Source organism: Phocoena sinus, chromosome 20, assembly GCF_008692025.1.
Source record: "Phocoena sinus isolate mPhoSin1 chromosome 20, mPhoSin1.pri, whole genome shotgun sequence".
Lineage (NCBI taxonomy): Eukaryota > Metazoa > Chordata > Mammalia > Artiodactyla > Phocoenidae > Phocoena > Phocoena sinus.
In genome coordinates, this window is record NC_045782.1 from 9,921,361 (window position 1) to 9,944,724 (window position 23,364).

Sequence of the window (23,364 nt, forward strand, 5' to 3'; positions counted from 1 at the left end):
CTATATCCTTTGTTCTCTGACTCTAAGCAAAATTAAGTTTGTTAGGAGATAAAATTGGATCTTATAGAGTATAATAGTAAGTCAGATGGGAAGGGAAGTCTACTCAGGTAAGCATTCGAATGCATGAGGTTTTCATTTCTATTAAGCTTGAAGGCTCTTTTGGAGGTGGAGCAGTGTGGTGGGGATGGTGTGTGGAGGGCTAGTTGCTCTTTGATGCGTGGTGAACAGTGCCAGACCTCTGGTAACAGCTTTAGTAAAGGTATTTATTTATTTGAATTTGAAAACGATTCAGAGTTTAGCCAATAGCTTTAAAAAAAAACTTTATTTTAAAATGGTTTTAGACTTATGGAAAAGTTGGAAAGATAGGACAGAGTTTTCATATACTGCACATCCAGGATCCCTTGTTAAAAACATGATGTATTAGTATAGTACATTTGTCAAAATTAATGAACTAATATTGACACATTACTCTTAACTGAAGTCCCTGCTTTATTCAGATTTCCTTAGCTTTTTCTTTTTTGGCAGAAAAGTAGAATTTATTCGTGGGCGTGAGTAAGGAGGGGACAGTGCCAAGGCTCTCATGAGTCCAGGGCCCGCTATTTGTCCAGGGGCCACGATTAGGGGTGTATTTGACCCCACAGCCATCTGGGATGAGCCACTTTTCTGCCACCATATTTTCAAATTCATCTGTATTAAACTTAGTAAATCCCCACTTCTTGGAGATGTGGATCTTCTGGCAGCCAGAGCACTTCAGCTTGGCCCTGCGTAGGGCCTCAGTCACATGCTCCTTGTTCTGCAGCTTGGTGTGGGTGGACATTATGACTTGGCCTATGTGGACCCTGGCCACTGTGCCCTGGGGCTTTCCAAAGGCACCATGCATACCTGTCTGGAGCCTAGATTGGGGACAGCACACCAGTCACGAACGTTCACTGGAAAGGGCTGTTTCCAGGATCTCTTAGGGCAACCCATACAGGCAACAGGCTGCATACATTACGGAGGAGGCTGCTGTTTGCAGCCATTGCACACCGGGCCCCCACGGAGAAAAGAGCATGGTTGGCTTAATTGGCTGCAAAGCCTTAGTTTTTTCTTAACAAACTTTTTCTGTTTCTAGATACTATCTAGACACCACATTACATTTAGTCGCCATGTGTACTTTGGCTCCTCTGGACTGTGACAGTTTCTCTGACTTTTTGATGACCTAGTCAGTTTTAAGAAGCACTGATCCGGTATTTTTAGACTGTCCGTCGGTTGGGATCTGGCTGATGTTTTTCTCATGTATAGACTGGGATTGTGGGTTTTGGGGAGAAGACCACACAGGTAAAGTGCCACTTTTGTTGCATCATATCAAGGATGCATACTATCAGCGTGGCTTATCAGTGTTATCTGTGTTGATGCTAGCCTTGATCACCCCTGCTGGGTAGTGTTTGTTACAGTTTCAAGAAACTGAAGTTTCTTTCCCTCCCTCCCTGGCCTTTCCATACTGGTATCCTTTGGAAGGAAGTCAGTATGTGCCTCCACGTACTGTCATGAAATAAATCAACAGGGTTGATTATAAGCAGATTTTCTAGAGTTTTTTCTATCTTCTAACCAATGTTAACCTTTGTGGATTTTTTCTTTTAATCAGTGTCTAGCATTCTATGAGCAGTTTTTAAGAGAATGGTGATGGGAGTGACAATATGGTATGTTTCACTTAGTGTTTTTTGTTGCAAACAAAACATTTTGTCTGGTTTAAGCATAAAAGGAATTTTTGAGAAGATGTGAAGTAGTTTACAGAGTCATTGAGAAAGCAGGGAGACATAGATTGTAGGCCATTGGTTCTCAAACTCTAGCATGCATCTCAAGAGCTTATTAAAGCACATTTCTGGGCCCCACACCCAGAATTTCTGAATCAAGATGGTCTGGGATGGGGTCTGAGAATTTGCACTTTTAACATGTTCCCAGGTGATAGTGATTCTTTGGTCTCAGAAGCACACTTTGAGAATCACTGCTGTCTCTGGCTAAAAGCTGCCACAGAACTGGCCTGACAGGAAAGACTGTTTTCTCTGGTGCCGAGGAGCATATGAAGCTCCATTTTAATACAGTTGCTATTGCTACTTTCACTGATGCTGTTTCTGCTTCAGGAACTGGACTAACCACTGGGAAGCTACTGAAAGCCTTACAGCAGCAAGAATGGAACCTTGTTTCTTTACACTGCTCAATTCTGAACTGAAGTTGCATTTGTGTGTGTCTGATTGGAGAGCCTTAGGTGACATGCTTGCATTCTGGTTTCAAGCGAGAGTGGGAATTTGTGTTTGAATTCTGTTTTGGAGAGCTGAAACTCATAAAATGGAATGTCTTTAAATGTAGAAAGACTAAAAAATGATGGGGCAGCCATGGATATGACAGTTGTCTACTACAGCAGTGCTCTGCAAGGGGAGAAAGAACTTGCGCCAGAATGTAAATTAGTGTACTGCTTCCTTCATCAGAAAATGTCCGATGAACCGAGCAATGTGCTTAGGGTCTTAGTTGATTTTATGTTCTTACACAAACTCCTTATCTTATTAGACCAGTAACAGTCTGCATACTATAGTAGAGTAACACTGTGCTAACTGTAAAAGCACAGGGGAGAAGGGAATCTAGTGTTTTAAGATGACTGATCTTAGTGTATAAGTTGGCCCTGAAGTATGGTGATACTTGAAGCAGGCTGGCAAATTGGGAAAAATGGAGAGTGTAAGAAAAATAGAGGTAAAACTGAGAGCTCAAAATATACAGGGTATCACCCCCCACCATAAGCTCTCTAGAACAGTGCTGTCCAGTAGAGATGTAATGTGAGCCAAAGGGTGTAACTTAAGTTTTTTCTAGCAGCCACATTCAAAAAGTAAAAAAAATCAAAACAAACACTTCCAAATAGAGAAACAGGTGAAATAAATTTAAAAAAACAACAGCTTTATTGAGATTTAATTCATATAGCAAAATAATTTTAATTAAATTAAAACCATTAAAACCATTTAATTTAATTAAAACCATTAATTAATTAGTGGTTTTAACTCAAAACCACTAATCTTTTAGTTGCTATGGATTTTCCTTCTCTGGACATTACATATAAATGGAATCATACAATATGTAGCCTTTGGTGTCTGGCTTCTTTCACTTAACATAATGTTTTCAAGGCTCATCCATCTTGTAACTTGTCAGTACTTCATTCCTTTTTTGGACATATAATAGTCCGTTGTCTGAATATACCAAATTTTGTTTATCCATTCATCAGTTGATTGACATTTGGGTTTCCTTTTTTTAGCTATTATGAATAATGCTTCTCTGAACATTTGTGTATAACTTTCTGTGGAGATTAATAATGTATTTTATTTACCCAGTATATTCCAGATGTTACAGTTTCTACATGTGATCACTATAGAAAGTATTAATGAGATAATAAAATTTTTTTTGTGCTAAAGTCTTCAAAATTCCATATATATTTCATACTTAACACGTATCTTAATTTAGATAGCCACATTTCAGGTGTTCAGTAGACTCATGTAGCTAGTGGCTACCATATTGGAAAGACAAGAAGTAACTCATTGGGACTTACATGCAAAGTGGGGAAAGTCGCAGTTTCCCCTGTGTCAGAGATGTTTGCTTGCTGGCTCCTAGACAGATATGCATTACTGTCTTGCTCCCTTTGCCTTTGATTGTTCCCAGTTGAATACTCTTCTGTCCTTTGCTTCTTTAGATCTTTGCTATCTTTTAAAATCCTGACTTAAGTTCCTCTTCATCAGTGGGTTTTAGTTATTCCAGCTCACTTTTTCATTTACTTATTTATTTAGTAAATGTTTATTGAACACCTTCCATGTGCTAGCCACAGTTCTAGGTGTTAGAAATGTAGCAACGAGCAGAATACATAAAGTCTCAGTTTTCACTGAGGGTCTGCTTGAGTATGGAGCAATATTTAAACAGTCAGATATTTAGAGAAATAATTTCAGATAGTGATAAGTGCTATGAGGATAATAAAACTGGCTATGAGGATAGCATTTAGGCTGTTACCAAGCACTAATTTATTCTTGTGATTGTAAACACATACCACAATAAAGCTGATTAAAAAATAATTTATGCTAAAATTTACTAGTTTTAACTATATAGATTCATGAGTTTTCACAAACCTATATAGTTTGTAACCATCACCATAATTGTTTTATAGAACATTTTACCCCAGAAAGTTCTTTCATGACACTTTGTGGTTAAATTCCTCCCCCCACTTCTGGGCAAATGCTGATCTGCTTTCTGTCATTATAGTTTTGCCTTTTCTAGAATTTCATATAAGTGAGATCATACTTTTTGTATCTGATTTCTTTCACTGAGCATGATGTTATTGAGATTTAGCCATGTTGTGTGATTAGTAATGCATTCCTTTTTGTTGCTGTCTAATATTCCATTGTATGGATACACTATTATTGGTCCATTTATAGTGGGCATTTGGGTTATTTCCAATTTTTGGCTATTATAAGTAAAGCTGCTGCGAGCATTTGTGTACAAATCTTTGTGTGGAAATATCTTTTCATTTGTTGGATTTCTGTATCATATGGTAGGTGTGTGTTTGTAAGGAACAGCCAAACTGTTTTCCAAAGTGGTGGTACTATTTTGCATTCCCACCAGCAACCTTACTGACAGTTGGTTAATTCAAGCACAAAGTAAGGATTAAATGCAACTTCACTGATAGTGAATTCTCAGAGTTCCAAGCCAGGTCCTGAAGTGGCATGATGTAGTTCTACTTGTGAATGCCAGTAGAGTTAACAGGCATTCAGTTATTCAGAAAACTGAATTCTTTTTTTTTTTTTTGCGGTACACGGGCCTCTCACTGTTGTGGAGCACAGGCTCCGGATGCGCAGGCTCAGCAGCCATGGCTCACGGGCCTAGCCACTCTGCAGCATGTGGGATCTTCCCAGACCGGGATGCGAACCCGTGTCCCCTGCATCGGCAGGCAGACTCTCAACCACTGCGCCACCAGGGAAGCCCAGAAAACTGAATTCTTTTGGCTGTTTCCTTAAGTAAGCCTTCTTTAAGTTTTAAACTTAAGATATTTAAGTTTTGAATAGCTTTCTTTGTCTTGTAAGTGGGGCTCTAAAATATTTAAATATCCAATATTATCTGATAATAATATAAGCAGACTGATATCTGCTTATCAGTCCAGTGAGAGTCATGCTTTTTCTTTTTTTTGTCCAGTTTTTTTTTGTTTAATTTTTATTGGAGTATAGTTGCTTTACAATGTTGTGTTAGTGTCTGCTGTACAGCAAAGTGAATCAGCTATACATATACATATATCCCCTCTTTTTTGGATTTCCTTCCCATTTAGGTCACCACAGAGCATTGAGTAGAACTTCCTGTGCTATACAGTAGGTTCTCATTAGTTATCTATTTTTTTTTTTTTTGCGGTATGCGGGCCTCTCACTCTTGTGGCCTCTCCCGTGTGGAGCACAGGCTCCGGACGCGCAGGCTCAGCGGCCATGGCTCACGGGCCCAGCTGCTCCACGGCATGTGGGATCTTCCCGGACTGGGGCACGAACCCTCATCCCCTGCATCGGCAGGCAGACTCTCAACCACTGCGCCACCAGGGAAGCGCCAGTTATCTATTTTATACATAGTATCAATAGTGTATATATGTCAATCCCAGTCTTCCAATTCATCCCAGACCCCCTGCCCTTCCCCTTTGTATGCATATGTTTATTCTCTACCTCTGTGTCTCTATTTCTGCTTTGCAAATAAGGTCATCTATACCATTTTTCTAGATACCACATATGTGTTAATATACGATATTTGTTTTTCTGACTGACTTCACTCTGTATGACAGTCTCTAGGTTCATCCATGTCTCTGCAAATGACACAATCATGCTTTTTCATCTGGCTTGGCATTTGGTATTTGAAATAGTTGAGAAGTAGAATAATACCAGTTTGTACAAATTGAATAGGTAACTATCCATTTTTATCCATGCATATTTATATCAGCTGTTGAACACAGGCTTTTGACAGTTATGGTAATTGGGCTAAATGTAATCAGAAATTTAGGTGATTTAAAAATTATCTGGTAAAATGAATGTAATTGTGGTTGAACTGTATTGTATATCTTGACCAGTATTCAAAAATGTCCATAGTTTATTTCAACCATATAGTTAGCTTTTTTAAAAAATTGAAGTACAGTTGATTTACAGTGTCGTGTTAGTTTCACGTATACAGCACAGTGATTCAGTTATGTGTGTGTGTGTGCATATATTCTTTTTCAGATTCTTTTCCTTTATAGGTTATTACAAAATATTGAGTATAGTTCACTGTGCTATACAGTAGGTCTTTGTTGGTTATCTATTTAATATATAGTAGTGTGTATAGTTAATTTTTCAAGTTATCTTTATTTGTTTCAGACTTTGCATGGTTCACATTGTCAATATATATTCCATATGGGAGTATATGGTGGAATATAGCTTTATAGCCTTTAAAAATATAGGAATAGAGCCTGGAATATAGTTTATACTGCATTGTTTATCTACTGAACATTCCCTGAAATCCCCATTCTTTTGCTCACAGTTGCTTCTTTTCTCTGTTTTTTTGACTTTTTTCAAAACTTTGTTTACCTGCTTGTCTTAATTGATAACTTCGCTTAAATACAATTTCTGGAACACTTAAAAAGGAATTGATTATTAAGTAAGTGATTTATGAACATTTTAGAAAATAAAATGATTTTGTAGTTATCAATAGGAAGAATCTCTAGAACAAGTTGAGCCTAATGTACATCTCCATTTTTTTTAAGGACAGTTGTCAACCTGAAATTATTTAAATTCTGAAGTTGTTGATAATAACTATCATTTGAGTGCCTCTTATATGTGAGTTGCTTTTATATGATGGTATATTTAATCCTCATTGCATGTGATACTCTGCAAAATGGGTGTCATCTTTATTTTAATGAAATCTTGGAAAGGTTAAACTTGTTTTCCCCAGTTCATATAATGAAAGTGCTTGGGTTTGGGTTGAAGCACAAGCCTCTCTGAGTCTGAAATTGTAGATGGCTTATTTTTGAATTTTAATAAGGCATTTGACTATACTGGTATGAAATCATGGATAAGATGAAATGTGATTTGATACTGAGAATGGTTGGAATGAATTTGTAACTAACAGAGCAATCTAATATATCAGTATCAACCTCTCCTGAGATCTCGGGTGATGCACCAAAGGGCTCTCTATCTCTAGCTTTAACTTAAAACTTTGTTTTCAAACAAAACTCTGCAGTATGGCTGAACCGCACTAGTATAGGTTGGAGGAAGCCTTGGCTTAAGTTTAAGTGAAAAGGATTTAAGAACAGTGTTAGATTAACATTAATCTTCTGGGCTAACAATGACAATGTGAAGTCATGGCCAAAAAAAACTAGGGTAAATTTACAGTACATTATTAAGCATATAGCCCCCAGATATAATGTTTCTACTAAGCTGGTATTGAGTTAGGATCAGTGTGTCCTATTTTATGTAGAATTTTGACTAACTGTAGTGTTCAGAGAGAGCAACTGAGATAATGAAGAATTTAGAAGTTATTAAAGGGTTAGGAGATGTTTCATCTGGAGAAGAAAGGAGAGGGCAAGTATAGATGTTAGATATTAGAAATTTTCCTTGCTAATTCTGTAGGCCAAAACTAAGATCTCTCAGGAAGATGATTTAGGGTCCTGTTACTAAAAACAGATATTTATAACAGATGACCAATTGTCCAAGTAAAGGGGGAAGGATAATCTAAAATCTCTTAATGGTGGAATTGGCTACCCCATGAGGCAGTGAACTGAGTTATTAGATTTATGTTCATGTGTAAGCCATATGATCACATGTCTGTGTTGTTATCGAAATGGATTCCTACATGAGTTAGGAATTGGTGGTTTTCAAACTATTTTAACCTCTCTCCACAGTAAGAAACACTTTTTCCATTGCAACCCAGTTATGAAATAACACATACCCATATTAAATGTGTTGCTGATACTTCCTATTATATTTTATTAACTTTAAAAGGCAGACTGGGGCTTCCCTGGTGGTGCAGTGGTTGAGAGTCCACCTGCCGATGCAGGGGACATGGGTTCGTGCCCCGGTCTGGGAAGATCCCACATGCCGCGGAGCGGCTAGGCCCGTGAGCCATGGCCGCTGAGCCTGCGAGTCCGGAGCCTGTGCTCCGCAATGGGAGAGGCCCGTGTACCGCAAAAAAAAAAAAAAGGCAGACTGCTGGGGCTTCTCTGGTGGTACAGTGCTTAAGAAGCCGCCTGCCAATGCAGGGGACACGGGTTCGAGCCCTGGCCCAGGAAGATCCCACATGCCGTGGAGCAGCTAAGCCTGTGTGCTACAACTACTAAGCCCGCGTGCCGCAATTACTGAAGCCTGGGCACCTAGAGCCCGTGCTCCGCAACGAGAAGCCACAGCAATGAGGAGCCTGCGCACCGCAACGAAGAGCAGCCCCTGCTCGCCGCAACTAGAGAAAGCCCGTGCTCAGCAACGAAGACCCAATGCAGCCTCCCCCAAATAAATAAAATAAATAATAAATAAATAAATAAAAGGCAGATGGCTAATCACTAAATTGATGTAACAACTCACTAATGGATTGACATTTAGTTTGAAATACACTGGACTAGAATAATCTCTAAAATCCTTGCAACACTATGATCCTAATTATTCCCACTCAATAATGTAAACTAAAAATTAGACCCAGAAAATTCCACACTGCAAATGTCTAGAGGTTATTAGTTAATTTTGATCATTAACATCTCTAGGGAGGCTGAAAATTAGAAAATGTTCTTGTGTCTTTTGATTCTTCCCACCTTTATCCTTGCCACCCCTGCTACCCCTCTCCCAAATCAGTCTTTTCCATCCTTAATTCTGCTTTTGCCCTTTTGAAGACTTCTTAATTAGTTTTTCATTATCTCATTTTCCACCTGGATTAAAATTTGGTGCCAGTTCTTCATTTAATATTTTTCCTAGATTTATAACAACATTTTCAAGTCGTTTACATAAACACCTAATCTTTACATGAGAAATAATTGACTTTCTTATTTGAAACCCATTATTTAAAAAGTATTATTATCTTTTATCTGAAATATTATGACGCATACTTATTTAAGAGAGTTGCAAAAAAGAATAAAGAAAATAAGGATTTTCACTTTGGTTCACATAATGAAGGCTAAGAAGATGTTTTGTGTAAACTTCATCACCAGATGTTTTTTGTTTCAGAATGGTTCATCTGAGTAAATGGACAAGGTAAAAGGATGCAGTTTCTTAAAGTTGCTAAAGTCAGAGTTTGGAGGATTATATGAAGTGAATTGACAACTTTCTATTACACTAAAGAATTTATGATTATCTTTAGTATTATGGAAAAAGTTGATTCCCAAGTGCCATATCTGTTTCCTCTAATATTGTGAAGTGATTGGTAATGTTAACCCAGTTACCTGCTTGTGGACTGCTTTACTTTACTTTCTCTTTTCCCCTTCCTTCTTGAGGCATGCTAAGTAATTGTGGATTTACTTAATATTCTCTAAACAAAGCACAATTCAGTGGGTAGATTTACTGCAAATTATAATCATTTTTAGTAATTCCTCAAAGAGGCTGGACATGATTAGTTTTCAGAGTACAGGGAGAAGGTAGTTTCCTAGCTGGAAGGCCACTTCTGAAACAGAAGAGATTATTTTTTTAGAAAATTTATCTGTTTTAGCAAATTGTTTGTCCTGGGAAAATGTAAGTGTAGTTTTAAAAAATGACTATATAGTGTGTTAAAATATTTTAAGACCACTGAAGTAAGTTATGTGCACTTTTTATGAGCAAAGAGATTGAGATGGATTAATAAGATAAAATTATAATCAGTAAAACTAAAAAAAAAGATGAAGCACCTTATTATCTTTTAAGTTAAGCCCAATCAATGTAATATATCCCTTTTTAAAAAAATTATTTTTGGCTGCGTTGAATCTTCGTGGCTGCTTGCGGGCTTTTTCTCTGGTCGCGACGAACGGGGGCTACTCTTCGTTGCAGTGCACGGGCTTCTCATTGCGGTGGCTATTCTCATTGTGGGGCATGGGCTCTAGACGCACGGGCTTCAGTAGTTGTGGTTCATGGGCTCTAGAGGGCAAGCTCAGTAGTTGTGGCGCATGGGCTTAAGTTGCTCTGTGGCATGTGGGATCTTCCTGGAGCAGGGATGGAACCCGTGTCCCCTGCATTGGCAGGCAGCTTCTTAACCACTGCACCACCAGGGAAGTCCCTAATTTATCCTTTTAATTATGCTTTGATTCAGAAAGGCAACCACTCTGAATATAATTTGGCATATTCTTGCCAGTCTTTTTTTAATACATATATTTTCCAAAGATCATATTATATCTAATTTTATGTCTTTTTTAATGTAATTTTTCTGACTTGATATTATTCCATTGGATGAGTGTACGTACCTACCATACTTAACAGTTTCATTTTACTTTGTTTTTGTTTTTGTTTTGTTTGCGATACGCGGGCCTCTCACTGTTGTGGCCTCTCCCGTTGCGGAGCTCCGGACGCGCAGGCTCAGCGGCCATGGCTCACGGGCCCAGCCGCTCCGCGGCATGTGGGATCTTCCTGGACCGGGGCACGAACCCGTGTCCCCTGCATCGGCAGGCAGACTCTCAAGCACTGTGCCACCAGGGAAGCCCAACAGTTTCATTTTAAAAGCCAGTGATACACAGGTTAAGACTTCTGAGTTTCAGGAACTGTTCAGATTCTTTTGTTCCACTGGAGTTACGCTTTCTTCCTTGAAATAGGTGTTTTCTTGGAACATTTTTAAACAAAAAGATTCTGATTGTAGTAGTATTTGATCTAGACTACTAGTATTTTTTTTCTTTTCCCATTAATAGTGTCTCATCAAATTTAGTACACTCTTAGAGGAATGTAATAGTAGGACACAGCTTGAGGCTTAAAGATATTTTTAAGTTATTACATATTCTCCCATTCATATCAAAATTAGGGAAGGAGATATACCTAAGAATTATTGAATATTTCCTTCATTTATTTGCCATATTATTCTTTCCTTTCTGTATTGCTTAATTCAGACATTTTGGAAGGCACCTATGCTCACCCCTATACCACCAATGCAGACATTTTGAATAAATGATGTAATAATTTTTCCCTTTGGATATCAAGCATTAAAAGAAGCCATTGCAGGGCTTCCCTGGTGGCGCAGTGGTTGAGAGTCCGCCTGCCGATGCAGGGGACATGGGTTCGTGACCCGGTCCGGGAAGATCCCGCATGCCGCGGAGCGGCTGGGCCCGTGAGCCATGACCGCTGAGCCTGCGTGTCCGGAACCTGTGCTCCGCAATGGGAGAGGCCACAACAGTGAGAGGCCCGCGTATGGGGGTGGAGGGGGGAAGAAAAAAAAAAAAGGAAGCCATTGCATAACATAGTGTCCCTCCTTTTTTTATTACTCAAACGAAGGTAGCAATATACGGAATGTGTGGAATGTTTAACAAAGGCTGTTATACTAATAGCTGTCAGCTGTGAGTTACAGCAGGCTTAATATTGTTGAAGTTGGTGTTAACAGTTCATCCATGTTGATACAAGGTAGTAGGGAAGGATATGAGCTGGAAGTCTAAGCATGGAACTGAGTCAGAATCATGAGGCTGGAAGTGACTTCTGGTCTTTTGTCAAAGCCAGTTGATCACTCTGCTGTTTTCCCTTACTCATTAAAAAAAAAAAATTTTATTTATTTATTTGGCTGCACCAGGTCTTAATTGTGGCACACGGGATCTTTAGCTGTGGCACGTGGGATCTAGTTCCCTGAGCAGGGATCGAATCCTGGCCCCCTGCATTGGGAGAGTGGAGTCTTAACCTCTGGACCACCATGGAAGTCTCTCCTTACTCATTTAATATCAGTAAATCTCACTAGTTTACAGCTAACGTCCTTTTTTTTCTATATGCCAGGCTAAGTGGTTTTTACATGAACTATTAGCTAGTTATTGTGAACTGCTCGTCACCATGTTAGAAAAATAATAAAGTATTTTGTGTGATGAGATCTGTTTTCAGTTTGATTTGTGGTTGGTTGCTCATGCATTATGATATAGGATATGCCTGTTTGTAAACTTTCTAACTGTCTTATGCAAGGTGAATTGATTTTTCTACATATAGCAGTAGAGGCATTCTTGTAAAAAGCAGTTGTTTTGGCCTTTGTGTTGTAGAGTTGCAGTATGTTAGAAGTACTTGAGGTGGATTTAAAAAAAACTGGGGGGGGGATTTTAAGTTTTTTTATTAAGAAAACAAATAAGGGAGTTACTTGGTGTATCCTCAATGGGATCATGACTCCTGGAATTGAAATTTGTTCTGAATCGTGAGAGAGGCAGCCAGACCTGTGGGTGTGGATGGCGCCTGAACTGTGGGTCAGAGCCAGGACAGCGTTGGGAGTAGTGGAAACACGCTTAATCTTTATTGGCTGTAATTTTAAAGGCTGCATTTTAGTTTTTATTGATTCATTAGCCTTCGCTCCTAAATATAAATATAATGTTGAAAGGTATGGACATTTTGTGTGTGTGTGTATGTGAGTGTGTTTTAGTAGAAGGTAGTAGTGGGTGGGAATGTAGTTGTTAGGGAAAAGTAAGAACAGAGGGATCCTGCTTTTTCTTCTTTATTTTCCAGTGCCCTTCCTTAACCCATGTATTAATCAGTAGGTACCAGTAACTTTAAAATGTTAAGTGGAAAATTTGCTTAATTTATTTAACAATTGGAATTGGACAATAAAAATACCAAGACAAGTAAATAGCACAGAGAACCCATTTCCTTCATGATTTCAAATGGTAAATATGAAATAACTGCACGTTTCCTCCTTCCAGTGGATTCTCCATCCTTGTCTTTCTCCGAAGGTTAGCACATGTTCAGATGACCAGATGTCATTCTTTGCTTTGACCTAAAGATCCTAGATGTTTGCTCCTCAAAATGACTCCTCACCTTTAATGACATGGAACTCAAAGTAGCTGTCATTTCCTTTTTTTGCCATGGATTGCATCGATGCTGTTAGATCTGTAGTGAAGCTAGTTTGAAGATGTCATGGGAATGAGCAAATAGTGGTTTTAGTTAATTGTTTATTATCAAAGGAGTTGTAGAGAGCTTTGAAAAGCACATGGAAGAAATTAATGAGCCATAATTCTATTTCTCATAGACAAATCATTGGTGCATTTTTTCCAGTCTTTTTTCTGTGTGTTATAAAATTATAATCTCAATTAAATTGAGTAATAGGTTGTGGGGGGAAGACCTTCAGAGATAATCTCAGATCATGGTTAAAATTTTAGTAAATCATGATTATCTGGGGGTGGCTCGTTGTAGGGAACTGAGACCTCTGCTGACCTAGGTAATCAGGCAGAGGTGTTAGTACTGATAAGTATCCCCTGGAGCGATTAGGGTCATAGCTTTGTGGCTAGGTTGCTGTTGGGGAAAAGGAGGTCAGGGGTTTGGACTCCTGAATTTCCCTCTCCTTGCTTGAACCAAAAGACCCTCTGGGTTTGGTCAGAATAGGTGTTTATATAATTAGCTGTGGCCAAATTATAGAGCCCCTAAAGTAAAAATGTGTCCCAATCCCTGCCATACCACAATCAAGTTAATCTAAAAACCAGATAATCTCCCAGTCATTGAGAGTTCATACAGAATGTATGATTCTGTATCCTTTCTATATGAAAGGTTTCTTGATTATGATTTCAGTATAATGGTAATGAATCATCTTGAAATTGGTAGAGTAGTTCAGGCTGGTATGGCTGTCCTAATCAGGGTGCCCTTTAGATTTTGCTCATAACACTTGAGAGAGACAGAAGCTAGCAAGATTGGTAGTGGGTTCATTTGTGGGGTAAATAGCCCAAATAATCCAAAATTTAACAATTCTGTAAGTGGATTGACATTCTGTCAGTTATACAAAGGAACTTAGAAGCTTTCTTTTGGGAAATTTGCCTTATGCGATTCTCCATATATGTGCTGTTTCACTTTACATGATTCACTCACAATGTGTGTATTAAGTCTAGGAGAAGTGTCTTTTTTGAAAAATTAGAATTTCCTAGAATATATTAGATCTTTGGAAGAAGGTTGACCACTTGTTTCATTACAGAAATGTGTAGCCACAATACTAATTTATTCTTGTAACTTAATTTATGAATAAAAGTTATTACTTGTTAACTAGTATTTTTCTTTCCAGTTTCTCTTCAGCAACGGGTAGCAGAATTGGAAAAAATTAATGCAGAATTTTTACGTGCAAAGCAGCAGCTTGAGCAAGAATTTAATCAAAAGAGAGCAAAATTTAAAGAGTTGTATTTGGCTAAAGAGGGTAAGTTTATAAGTCTTCCCCTAACCCCCATACTAAAACTGCCTTAAAATGTCAAGTTTCTTGGTAGTACAATGTTAATTTTATCATTGAATAAATCTTGATTTTATTTCTACTTGCATAGTATAATAGAAGCCTATTTAGAGGCTAGGGTTAATAACGAAATTGAAAAACAAGTTGAATAATGCGTTATTCAGATAGTCCTTTGTCTTTTGCCCTTGATGATATTTAAGATGGTAGGCTAGATAGTCCTGGGACACAGGACTTTCAGTCCCCTTAGCACTTGGGAGATAGCCCCGGGCAAATCAGGACTGTTGGCATTCTAATAATAGCCTTAGCTGTGTTATAGTAAAACTGACATTTCATGTAATTTATTCAACAAATGTTAATTATCAGTTAATATGTTTAATACCTGCTATGAGGTGGGCATTGTGCCTAAGTGCTGGGTATACAGAAGGGGCAAGATTCATGTGGCTTTTTTACTCATAGGAGTTGAACTCTACTGAGGAAAACAGATTAAGTAATAGTGAGTTGTTTAAAAAAAAGCAAAGTGTATAAGGCCAATGTATGAGATCATATCATGAGGGAGATCTACTCTGAAGGATGAGGGAAAGGGTTTACATTTTGGGTATTGACATAGGAAAGTATAGATATGATTTCCACAGCCCTCTAGACCAGTGAGTGATTCTCAAAGTGTGATTGTGGAATAGCAGCATCAGCATTATTATCTCCTGGGAAACTTGTTAGAAATGCAAAATGTTGGATCCTACCCCAGACTTATTGAGCCAGACACTCTGGGATTAGGGTCTAGCAGTCAGTGTTTTAAGACGCTCACCAGGTAATTCAGATGCACACCAGATTTTGGGAACCACTGCTCTAGTATAGACCAGCAGCTCTCAAACTTTAAAGTGGATGAAAATCACCTGGAGAACTTGTTGGAACTCGGTATGTTGGGCTGGAGCCTGAGAATTTGCATTTCTAATAAACTTGTAGGCGACTGCAGTATGGTCAGTCCAAGGGCCACAGTTTGAGGACCACTACTCTCGACCAGTGATCCTTCAACTTTTAAGTTTATATAGTCTGTAAAATGATTATAAACATCCCTCACACCTTAAAAAAATTTTAATTTTAAACGTAAAAAATTCAAAGGATGTAAATTCTATCATATTGTTAACACTGACAATTTAAATTAAAACTCATGCTTTTAAACATATCCAGTGGAATCAATCATAGTGATTTAATATCCGTCACCATCCATTTAATAAAAAATACCTGAATAAATTCTTTAGGAATTTTACATTTTTCTCCTCCTTGTGTTAGGTGTGTGTTTTTTTTAATGTCTCCCTCAGAATTTTATTCTAAAAAGTGTTTTTTAGCACACAGACCTGAGTGTGCCTCAGAATTTTACCTATAGGGTTTGTTAAAACAAAGATTGCTGGGCCGCACCCCCAGAGTTTCTGATTCACTAGGTCTGTGGGATCCTAGAATTTGCATTTCTAGAAAGTTACCAGGTGATGCTGATATTGTTGGTTCAGGGGCCACACTTTGAGAACCACTAGCCTAAAGTAATATTTTGTGCTTGGAAGCCATTAAAAAAATTGGTCAGACGTCTCTGCAATAAAAATATGCATGTAAATTTCTTTTGTATTGAGATATCATTACAGTTAAAGTAGACAATTGATTACATAAATATTGTACGCATTTAAAAAATAATTATTAAGTTGTAAAAATTATTGGAAATGCAGGTCTTATGAGATATATTGCTTCTCCCTCCCAATTAAGTCATTAACCTCTGGTGAATATTATTAATGTCTAGAAAAAGGTATGTTTCAGTTTTTTTTTTTTAATGGATATAAGTTGGGAGTTCCCTGGTGGCCTAGTGGTTAGGATTCTGGGCTTTCACTGCTATGGCCCAGGTTCAGTCCCTGATCAGGGAACTGAGATCCCACAAGCTGCACGGTGTGGCAAAAAAAAAAAAAAAAAAAAAAAAAAGATATAAGTTAAGCCCTTGCTCTCATAAATAAGTAGACGGAAATAGAAGTGGGTTTTTTTTTTTTAATAGTGACTGTTATTCTCTTAACTCTTTCTGAATTACGTGTTAAATCACATAGTGGTCTAGCTTCAAAAATATTTTTATTCTGTAGGTTGACAACTCAAATAGATCTTCTTTCAGTTTTGTTGAAATAGACTTTGCAATCCACATGACCTGCCAAAAGATTCGTTACCCAGTTATTAGTCATTCACTTTTTAAAAATAAGTTTATTTATTCATTTATTTCTGGCTGTGTTGGGTCTTTGTTGCTGCACGCGCGCTTTCTCTAGTTGCGGCGAGCGCGGGCTACTCTTCATTGCGGTGTGCAGGCTTCTCATTGCGGTGGCTTCTCTTGTTGTGGAGCACGGGTTCTAAGTGCGTGGGCCTCAGTAGTTGTGGCATGTGGGCTCAGTAGTTGTGGCTCGCGGGCTCTAGAGCGCAGGCTCAGTAGTTGTGACACGGGCTTAGTTGCTCTGCGGCATGTGGGATCTTCCTGGACCAGGGCTTGAACCTGTGTCCCCTGCATTGGCAGGCGGATTCTTAACCACTGAGGCACCAGGGAAGCCCAGTCATTCACTTTTTTGTTACTGACATTGATATTTTAAATTGTTCCTCTGGTTTGATATCACAGAGAAGTTTTTACACAGTAAGGTAGTGAACCATAGTAAAACTCAGGATGGGTGAAAGCCTTTCATTTGTTAAGTAGGGAGAAGGGTGTTAAGAAAAGGAAGGTGGCCAAAGAGAATCTACACATAAATAGCTCTCTGTTTTAGGAAAGATTATTTATGGAAGTTGAGGATCTAGAGTTTGATTCCTTTAAAACAACATGTGCCTATGAATCCCTTGGAAAGTCTTTACGTACCCCCTCGGGTGTACCCCACTTTGAAGACCACTGTCCTGAAGTGGTGTTATTCAGACTATATGTTGTAACTCTTTGATGGATAGCAAAATTGAGTGCGTTGTGACCAGCAAGTTTTAAAAAGAAATGCAGTGGAAAGTAACAGCACGTTATTTACTTGGTAAGGTTAAGTAAGTATAATTGAACAAAATTTTTTGTTTCAGTTACATATACACACGTATGTATAGAGTTGTGTGATAAAATATATGTTTTGCTGTGAATTATGGTTAAAGCAGTTTGAAAGCCACTGTTCAATAAGCTGGAAGATTCCTAGGCCTCACAGAATTCAGCCCGTGGCTTGGAAAGGTTTACTGACTGTAGTGTGGGATGGGATTCTGTTTTCTTGTGGGTTGCAGGAGGGCTGGCTGTTCCCTATTAATTTTGTTCCTCCATAGGATGATAAGGAGATGGGAAAGCTGGTGTTCCTGTCTAGGCATGGTGGCAGTCTGCAAGGCACTGTGGAGGTTGGGATGAATGAAATATGGTTTTCATCTTCAAGAAAGTATAGTCTACTGGGGTAGATAATACATTTTGCACACTATCATTGTTATTTGAATATATGTTGTTGTCTTGAGAAATGAGTTCTGTCCAGTTCTTCAGTATGTTCATGTGAATTTTTTAACATCTTCCTTTTAAATTTTGTTTTAACGTTGAATTGATGAAATACTACTTTAAACTCTGTGCAATGGTATGTTCTTGTCAGGGTGAGTGTAATACATTTTAGTGTGTATGTATGAGGTCGTGGCAGTATTTCCTCTGATAACCAATTCAAACTCACTGTGATACTAGCTAGTGGCACTCTCTTTTCTCTTTACTTCTCACAACCAATAATTCTGACGCTTTATCATCCTCTCTACACTTTTTTTCTTTCAGTCTTTGCTTATCCAATAAATTCAAGTTTATCTTGTCCAAAGTTTGTTCATTTTGCTTTCTGTTTTTCTCTATCCCCAAATAAAGATGCTAGGGTTTCCTTATCTTCTTTTTTTAAATTATAAATGGACTTTTCTGTAAAATTCTGAATAAATGAAAATGACTAAGAACCTCTCATTTCTGAAATACATTATCAATTGCAGTTTTATATCTCTAAGCAGCTTGTCATATGGGTTTGTTCAAAAACATGCCTGCTATGTTAAATTGCTTTGACTGCGGCTAGACCCAAGAAATAATCTGTATGTGTACTATTGTATCTTTACTATCTGAAGTTCTCAGTGAACTTAAACTGGCCATAAAGAACAGGTGAGGTAACTTATTACAAAATTTCAAAGGGAATACTGTGATTCTTTTTAAGAGTTTTTGGTGTCATTTCTAAAGAAATTGCACAGTGTGTAAAAGGTAAATGTTGATTTAGTTTATGGCTTGGCTGATTGCCTATATCATAATAAAAAACAAATTGAAAGATGTCCTCTAAAGCAGCAGCTTATATTATTGCATGAAGTATATATCTAGTCTTCTGTGATTGTCACAGGTGATAACAGTATAAGCCATGGTTTTGATGTGTTCAGTAGTCTTTGTTTTATCTTTCAGCAAACCAGGTCACAGTAACCCCAGAAGTCCAAATACTGGTGTTTTTCCCAATAAGAATAGCTTTTGCTTTGGCGTTGTAATAGCTGTGCTTTCATTTATTTGGAGAGTGGCTGAAATATAAGTGCAAATAGTAATGAAGAGTGCTAATAAAAGGGATTATTACCTCTTGACTCCTCTTACTGTCTGTTCCTGCCTTAGTACCCATTCTTTTCCCAGCTTCTTCAACTGGGAATGTTACAAATATTTCTGAAAGTTTTGTTGGTTTTCTGTTGAACTTGAAAAAGAGATTTAGCTTTCAAAAAAATGTTTTTGATTTAGCTTTCTGCTTTAACCAATTTCAGTACAAAGCTTGGCACTGCAACAGTGTTTGTGTTTTGGAAATCCTCAATCTTGGGCAATGAGTAAGAGCCTGTTACACGAGGGAGCAAACAAAAGGCCATAGAGTTCTCAATTTGAAGGAGAATAGTAGAAATAGAGCTCATGTTAGTCACCAGAAGACAGTGGAATTTTCTAGTGGTGTTCAAAAGGATTTTGTACATGGTTATAACATATATAAAGCTCTGACGCTAACTAACCAGAGCAATAGTTAAAAGCTAGGTTTAGGAAGATATTTATGGTTCAGATGCCTTAAGTTGGTACTTAGATATGGAAATAAAATTAGAGTATATTTAAAAAATTAAAAACCATTAGAAATCTTGGAAACAATAAATAAATTGAAATAAGGTAAGTAGATGGTTTAAATGGTAGACACAGATTTTAAAAATTAGAAAATGGTATTGAGGAGTTCTCCCTCCCAGTGAGACAGAGAAATATCAAAGAGCAATTGACACAGAGGATGAGTTGAGTCTCCAACACACATCAAAAGAATTCCAGGAGAAGATAATGGAGGGAGTAGTAGAGAATATTTGAGGAGATAATAACTGAGATTTTTTCAAGCATTAAGAAACAGTAGTGAGTCCTCAACATAAATACTGAGTACCAAGTAGGGTAAATAATAGTAAATTCATACTTTGACGCATCTTAAACCGTGGAACCTCAAGAATGAAAAGAAAATATTGAAAGCTACCAGAGGGAAGTAATAATTATGCTGACAGGAGATACCACATAAGCAGAATAGATGCCTGGAGACAATGAAATAAGATCTTCAGAGTGCAGAGAAAAAGCAGTTGTCAACCTAAAATTTTATGTACAGCTAAATTATTTAAGAGGGAGAGCAAATAAGATATTTCAGGCATATAAAAACTGAGAGTGGGCTTCCCTGGTGGCGCAGTGGTTGGGAGTCTGCCTGCCGATGCAGGGGACACGGGTTCGTGCCCCGGTCCGGGAGGATCCCACATGCCGCGGAGCGGCTGGGCCCGTGAGCCATGGCCGCTGAGCCTGCGCGTCCGGAGCCTGTGCTCCGCAACGGGAGAGGCCACAGCATTGAGAGGCCCGCGTAACGAAAAAAAAAAAAAAAAAAAAAAAAAACTGAGAGCATTTATCGCCCACGTAAATCACCAGAAGAACTAGTAAAGATAACATTTACAAGAAAAGTAAACATAGAGGGAACATATAGGATATAAGAAACAGTACCAACCATAGAAACTAATAAATCTGACTATAAAAAACAAAACCAAAAAACTTCTGAGTTCATTTTAATTTTTTAAAAGAAGAAAATAAGACAAATGAGGCAATAATAACAAAATTGGAACTTATGGCAAACAGCATTGCGGGGACATAGAAGGGTATTTCACAATGAATGAAACAGTCTACAAAGAGGATGTAATAATCATGAACTTGTCTGTACCTAACAAAATAGCCATGGCATGTCATAAAGAAACAAAAGGTGATAGAATTACAAGAAGTTGATAACTGCACACATATGAGATGTTTAACATTATATCAATTGCTAGATCAAGCAGTAGGTAGATACAACAACTTTGAGCAACGGAATTTTAAAAAGTTTGATCTCCTAGGAATGATGTACCCAAGAAACTGAAAATATACATCCTTTTATATTCATAAGGAGCACTTAAAATATTGTGTATATCTCAAGGGAATACTCAACATATTTTAAAAGTCAAGCTACTTACCATGTTTTGTTACCTATTGCAGTTAGAAAGATTTTAAGCAACAATGTAAATGTTTTTTAAAGTTTGGAAACTAAGAATGCATTCCTGTTGCTCATGAGTTCAAGAGGAAGTCATAATGAAGATTGCAAAATATTTAGAATACAATGAATATACTTGTGGGATGCAGCTAAAACAATACTTTGAAAATAAGCTTATAACTTTAAAAACATTTATTAAAATTAATTTATTAAAAGACATGAGAGGGGCTTCCCTGGTGGCGCAGTGGTTGAGAGTCTGCCTGCCGATGCAGGGGACACGGGTTCGTGCCCCGGTCTGGGAAGATCCCACATGCCACGGAACGGTTGGGCCCGTGAGCCATGGCCGCTGAGCCTGCGCATCCGGAGCCTGTGCTCCACAACGGGAGAGGCCCGTATGCCGCAAAACAAACAAAAACAAAAACAAAAACAAAACAAAACAAAACATGAGAAATTGAAACTAAATGATCTAAATGTTCAACTCCAGAAGCTAGAAAAAAGAGTGAACCCAAAGGAAATAGAAGAAATAAAATAATAATAGAAATCAATGAAATAGAAAGCAAAGTTAAGAGTTAAGCTCAATAAAATCAAAAGCACATGTTTTGGATGAAAACTCTAATTTGAAAAGATACAAGTGTTCACAGCAGCACTGTATTTTTAAAAATTAAAAAAAATTTTAAGTATAGTTGATTTATAGTGTTACAAATACCACATAGTGTTTGTCTTTATGTATCTGACTTACTTCACTTAATATGATAACCCTATTTATAATAGCCAAGACATGGAAACAACCCAAGTGCCCATTAACTGATGATTGGTTTAAGAAGATGTGATATATAGAGATACACACACATACACACGCGCACGTGCGTGCACAATGGAATACTATTCAGCCATAAAAAGGAATGAACTATTGCCATTTGCAGCAACATAGATGGGCCTAGATGATATCATACTAAGAGAAGTAGGTTAGAGAAAGACAAATATATGATACCACTTATATGTAGAATCTAAAAAATAATACAAACGAATCTATATACAAAACAGAAACAGATTCACAGACATAGAAAACACACTTAAGGTTATCAAAGGGGAAAGGGAGATGGGGAGGGATACATTAGGCATATGGGATTAACAGATAACAAACTACTATACATAAGATAGATAAACAATAAGAAAGTACTATATAAAACAGGGAACTGTATTCAATATCTTATAATAACCTATAATGGAAAATAATATTAAAAAATATGTAACTGAATCAATTTGCTGTATACCTGAGACTAACACAATATTGTAAATCAACTATACTTAACTTAAAAAAAACCCACATCTTTTGGTTAAAAAAACTAATAAAAAGACACAATTACTGGTACAGTAGAGATGTGAAAACATAGGAGTATTGTGCATGTATGTCTATGCCAAAAAACATTGTAAATTTAGATGAATAATTTTCTAGGAAATATGAGTTACCAGAATTACCTCAAATAGAAACTGAATAAACCATAACCATAAGAGAAACGGAATCAATAAACAGAATTCTTACTCACAAAAGGATGTCACAGGCATAAGTTTTATAGGCAAATTTTAAAAAATCTTCAAGGAAAATTTGTTCCTATCTTTTATATACTGCGTTAGTAACAAGAAAAAACTAGAGAGCTATCCACTTCATTTTGTGGGATTAGTACAACGGAAGCAGTAATACTAGTGTACCAATAAACCAGTCTTGTTTATGACCATAGACTTTAAAATCCTAAATAAAATTGACTTCAGGGACTTCCCTGGTGGTCCAGTGGTTAGGACACTGTGCTTTCAGTGCAGGGGGCGCGGGTTCGATCCCTGGTCAGAGAACTAAGATCCCACACGCCACGCGGTGCAGTTAAAAAATTGTTTTTAAAAAATTGATTTCAGCGGAGTATTAAAACATAGTATATACCGTGACCATGCATACTAGGAGCACAAGGATAGTTTAACATTGCAACATCTATTGATGTAACTCACTGCATTAACAAATGAGAAAAACCAGAAAGCACATTCAATAAAAGTTAATACGCTTTAGTAATATGACTTTATACTAGTTCCTAGCAAATGAGGAATTGAGGGGGCCTCTCTGTTTCTATTAGAAACTAATAGAATATATTATACTTCATGATAAAACAAGATAAGAAGACCTATTGTCAGTACTTTAATTCATTTTAATACTGTAGGTCCTCCTAGCCAATGCAATAAAATAGAAGGAAATTAGTTATAAAATTTGGGAAGTTAATGACAATTTTGTCTCTGTGGAATCCATGTGATTAACAACATAGAGGAACCAAGAGAATCCACACTATTAGAACTAAAGAGTTATCAGCATTGTTGGTATGAAGATCACTATAGAAGAATCAATAATGTTTCTCCATATCAGTAACTAGAGAAGTAAAAGAAGAAAAAGCAACCCTGAAGTAAATTAAAAAAAGTAAAAATCATAATCCTTAGTCACTTGGGAATAAGTCTAAACAAAGGTGTGTACAACTTTTATAGAGGAAAGTTA

At 37.4% G+C, this 23,364-nt stretch overlaps 1 protein-coding gene and 1 non-coding gene across 5 annotated transcripts in view; one reads left to right on the plus strand and one right to left on the minus strand.

Moving 5' to 3' along the window:
• RABEP1 (rabaptin, RAB GTPase binding effector protein 1) overlaps positions 1–23,364 on the plus strand; it is a 102,854-nt gene that overhangs the window by 21,965 nt on the left and 57,525 nt on the right. For 2 of the 4 annotated variants that reach the window (XM_032615242.1, XM_032615245.1), the window contains exon 2: positions 14,167–14,295. The exons of 1 other annotated variant lie outside the window; for it this stretch is intronic. In XM_032615242.1, coding sequence (XP_032471133.1) covers positions 14,167–14,295 — 129 coding nt within the window. Of the gene's footprint in view, positions 1–4,098; positions 5,022–14,166; positions 14,296–23,364 lie in introns of those variants that run through there. One more of the 4 variants, XM_032615244.1, reaches the window with a different exon arrangement.
• LOC116746480 lies at positions 938–1,072 on the minus strand. Its single transcript, XR_004347737.1, has one exon. It is a non-coding gene; the product is annotated as a small nucleolar RNA SNORA70 (small nucleolar RNA).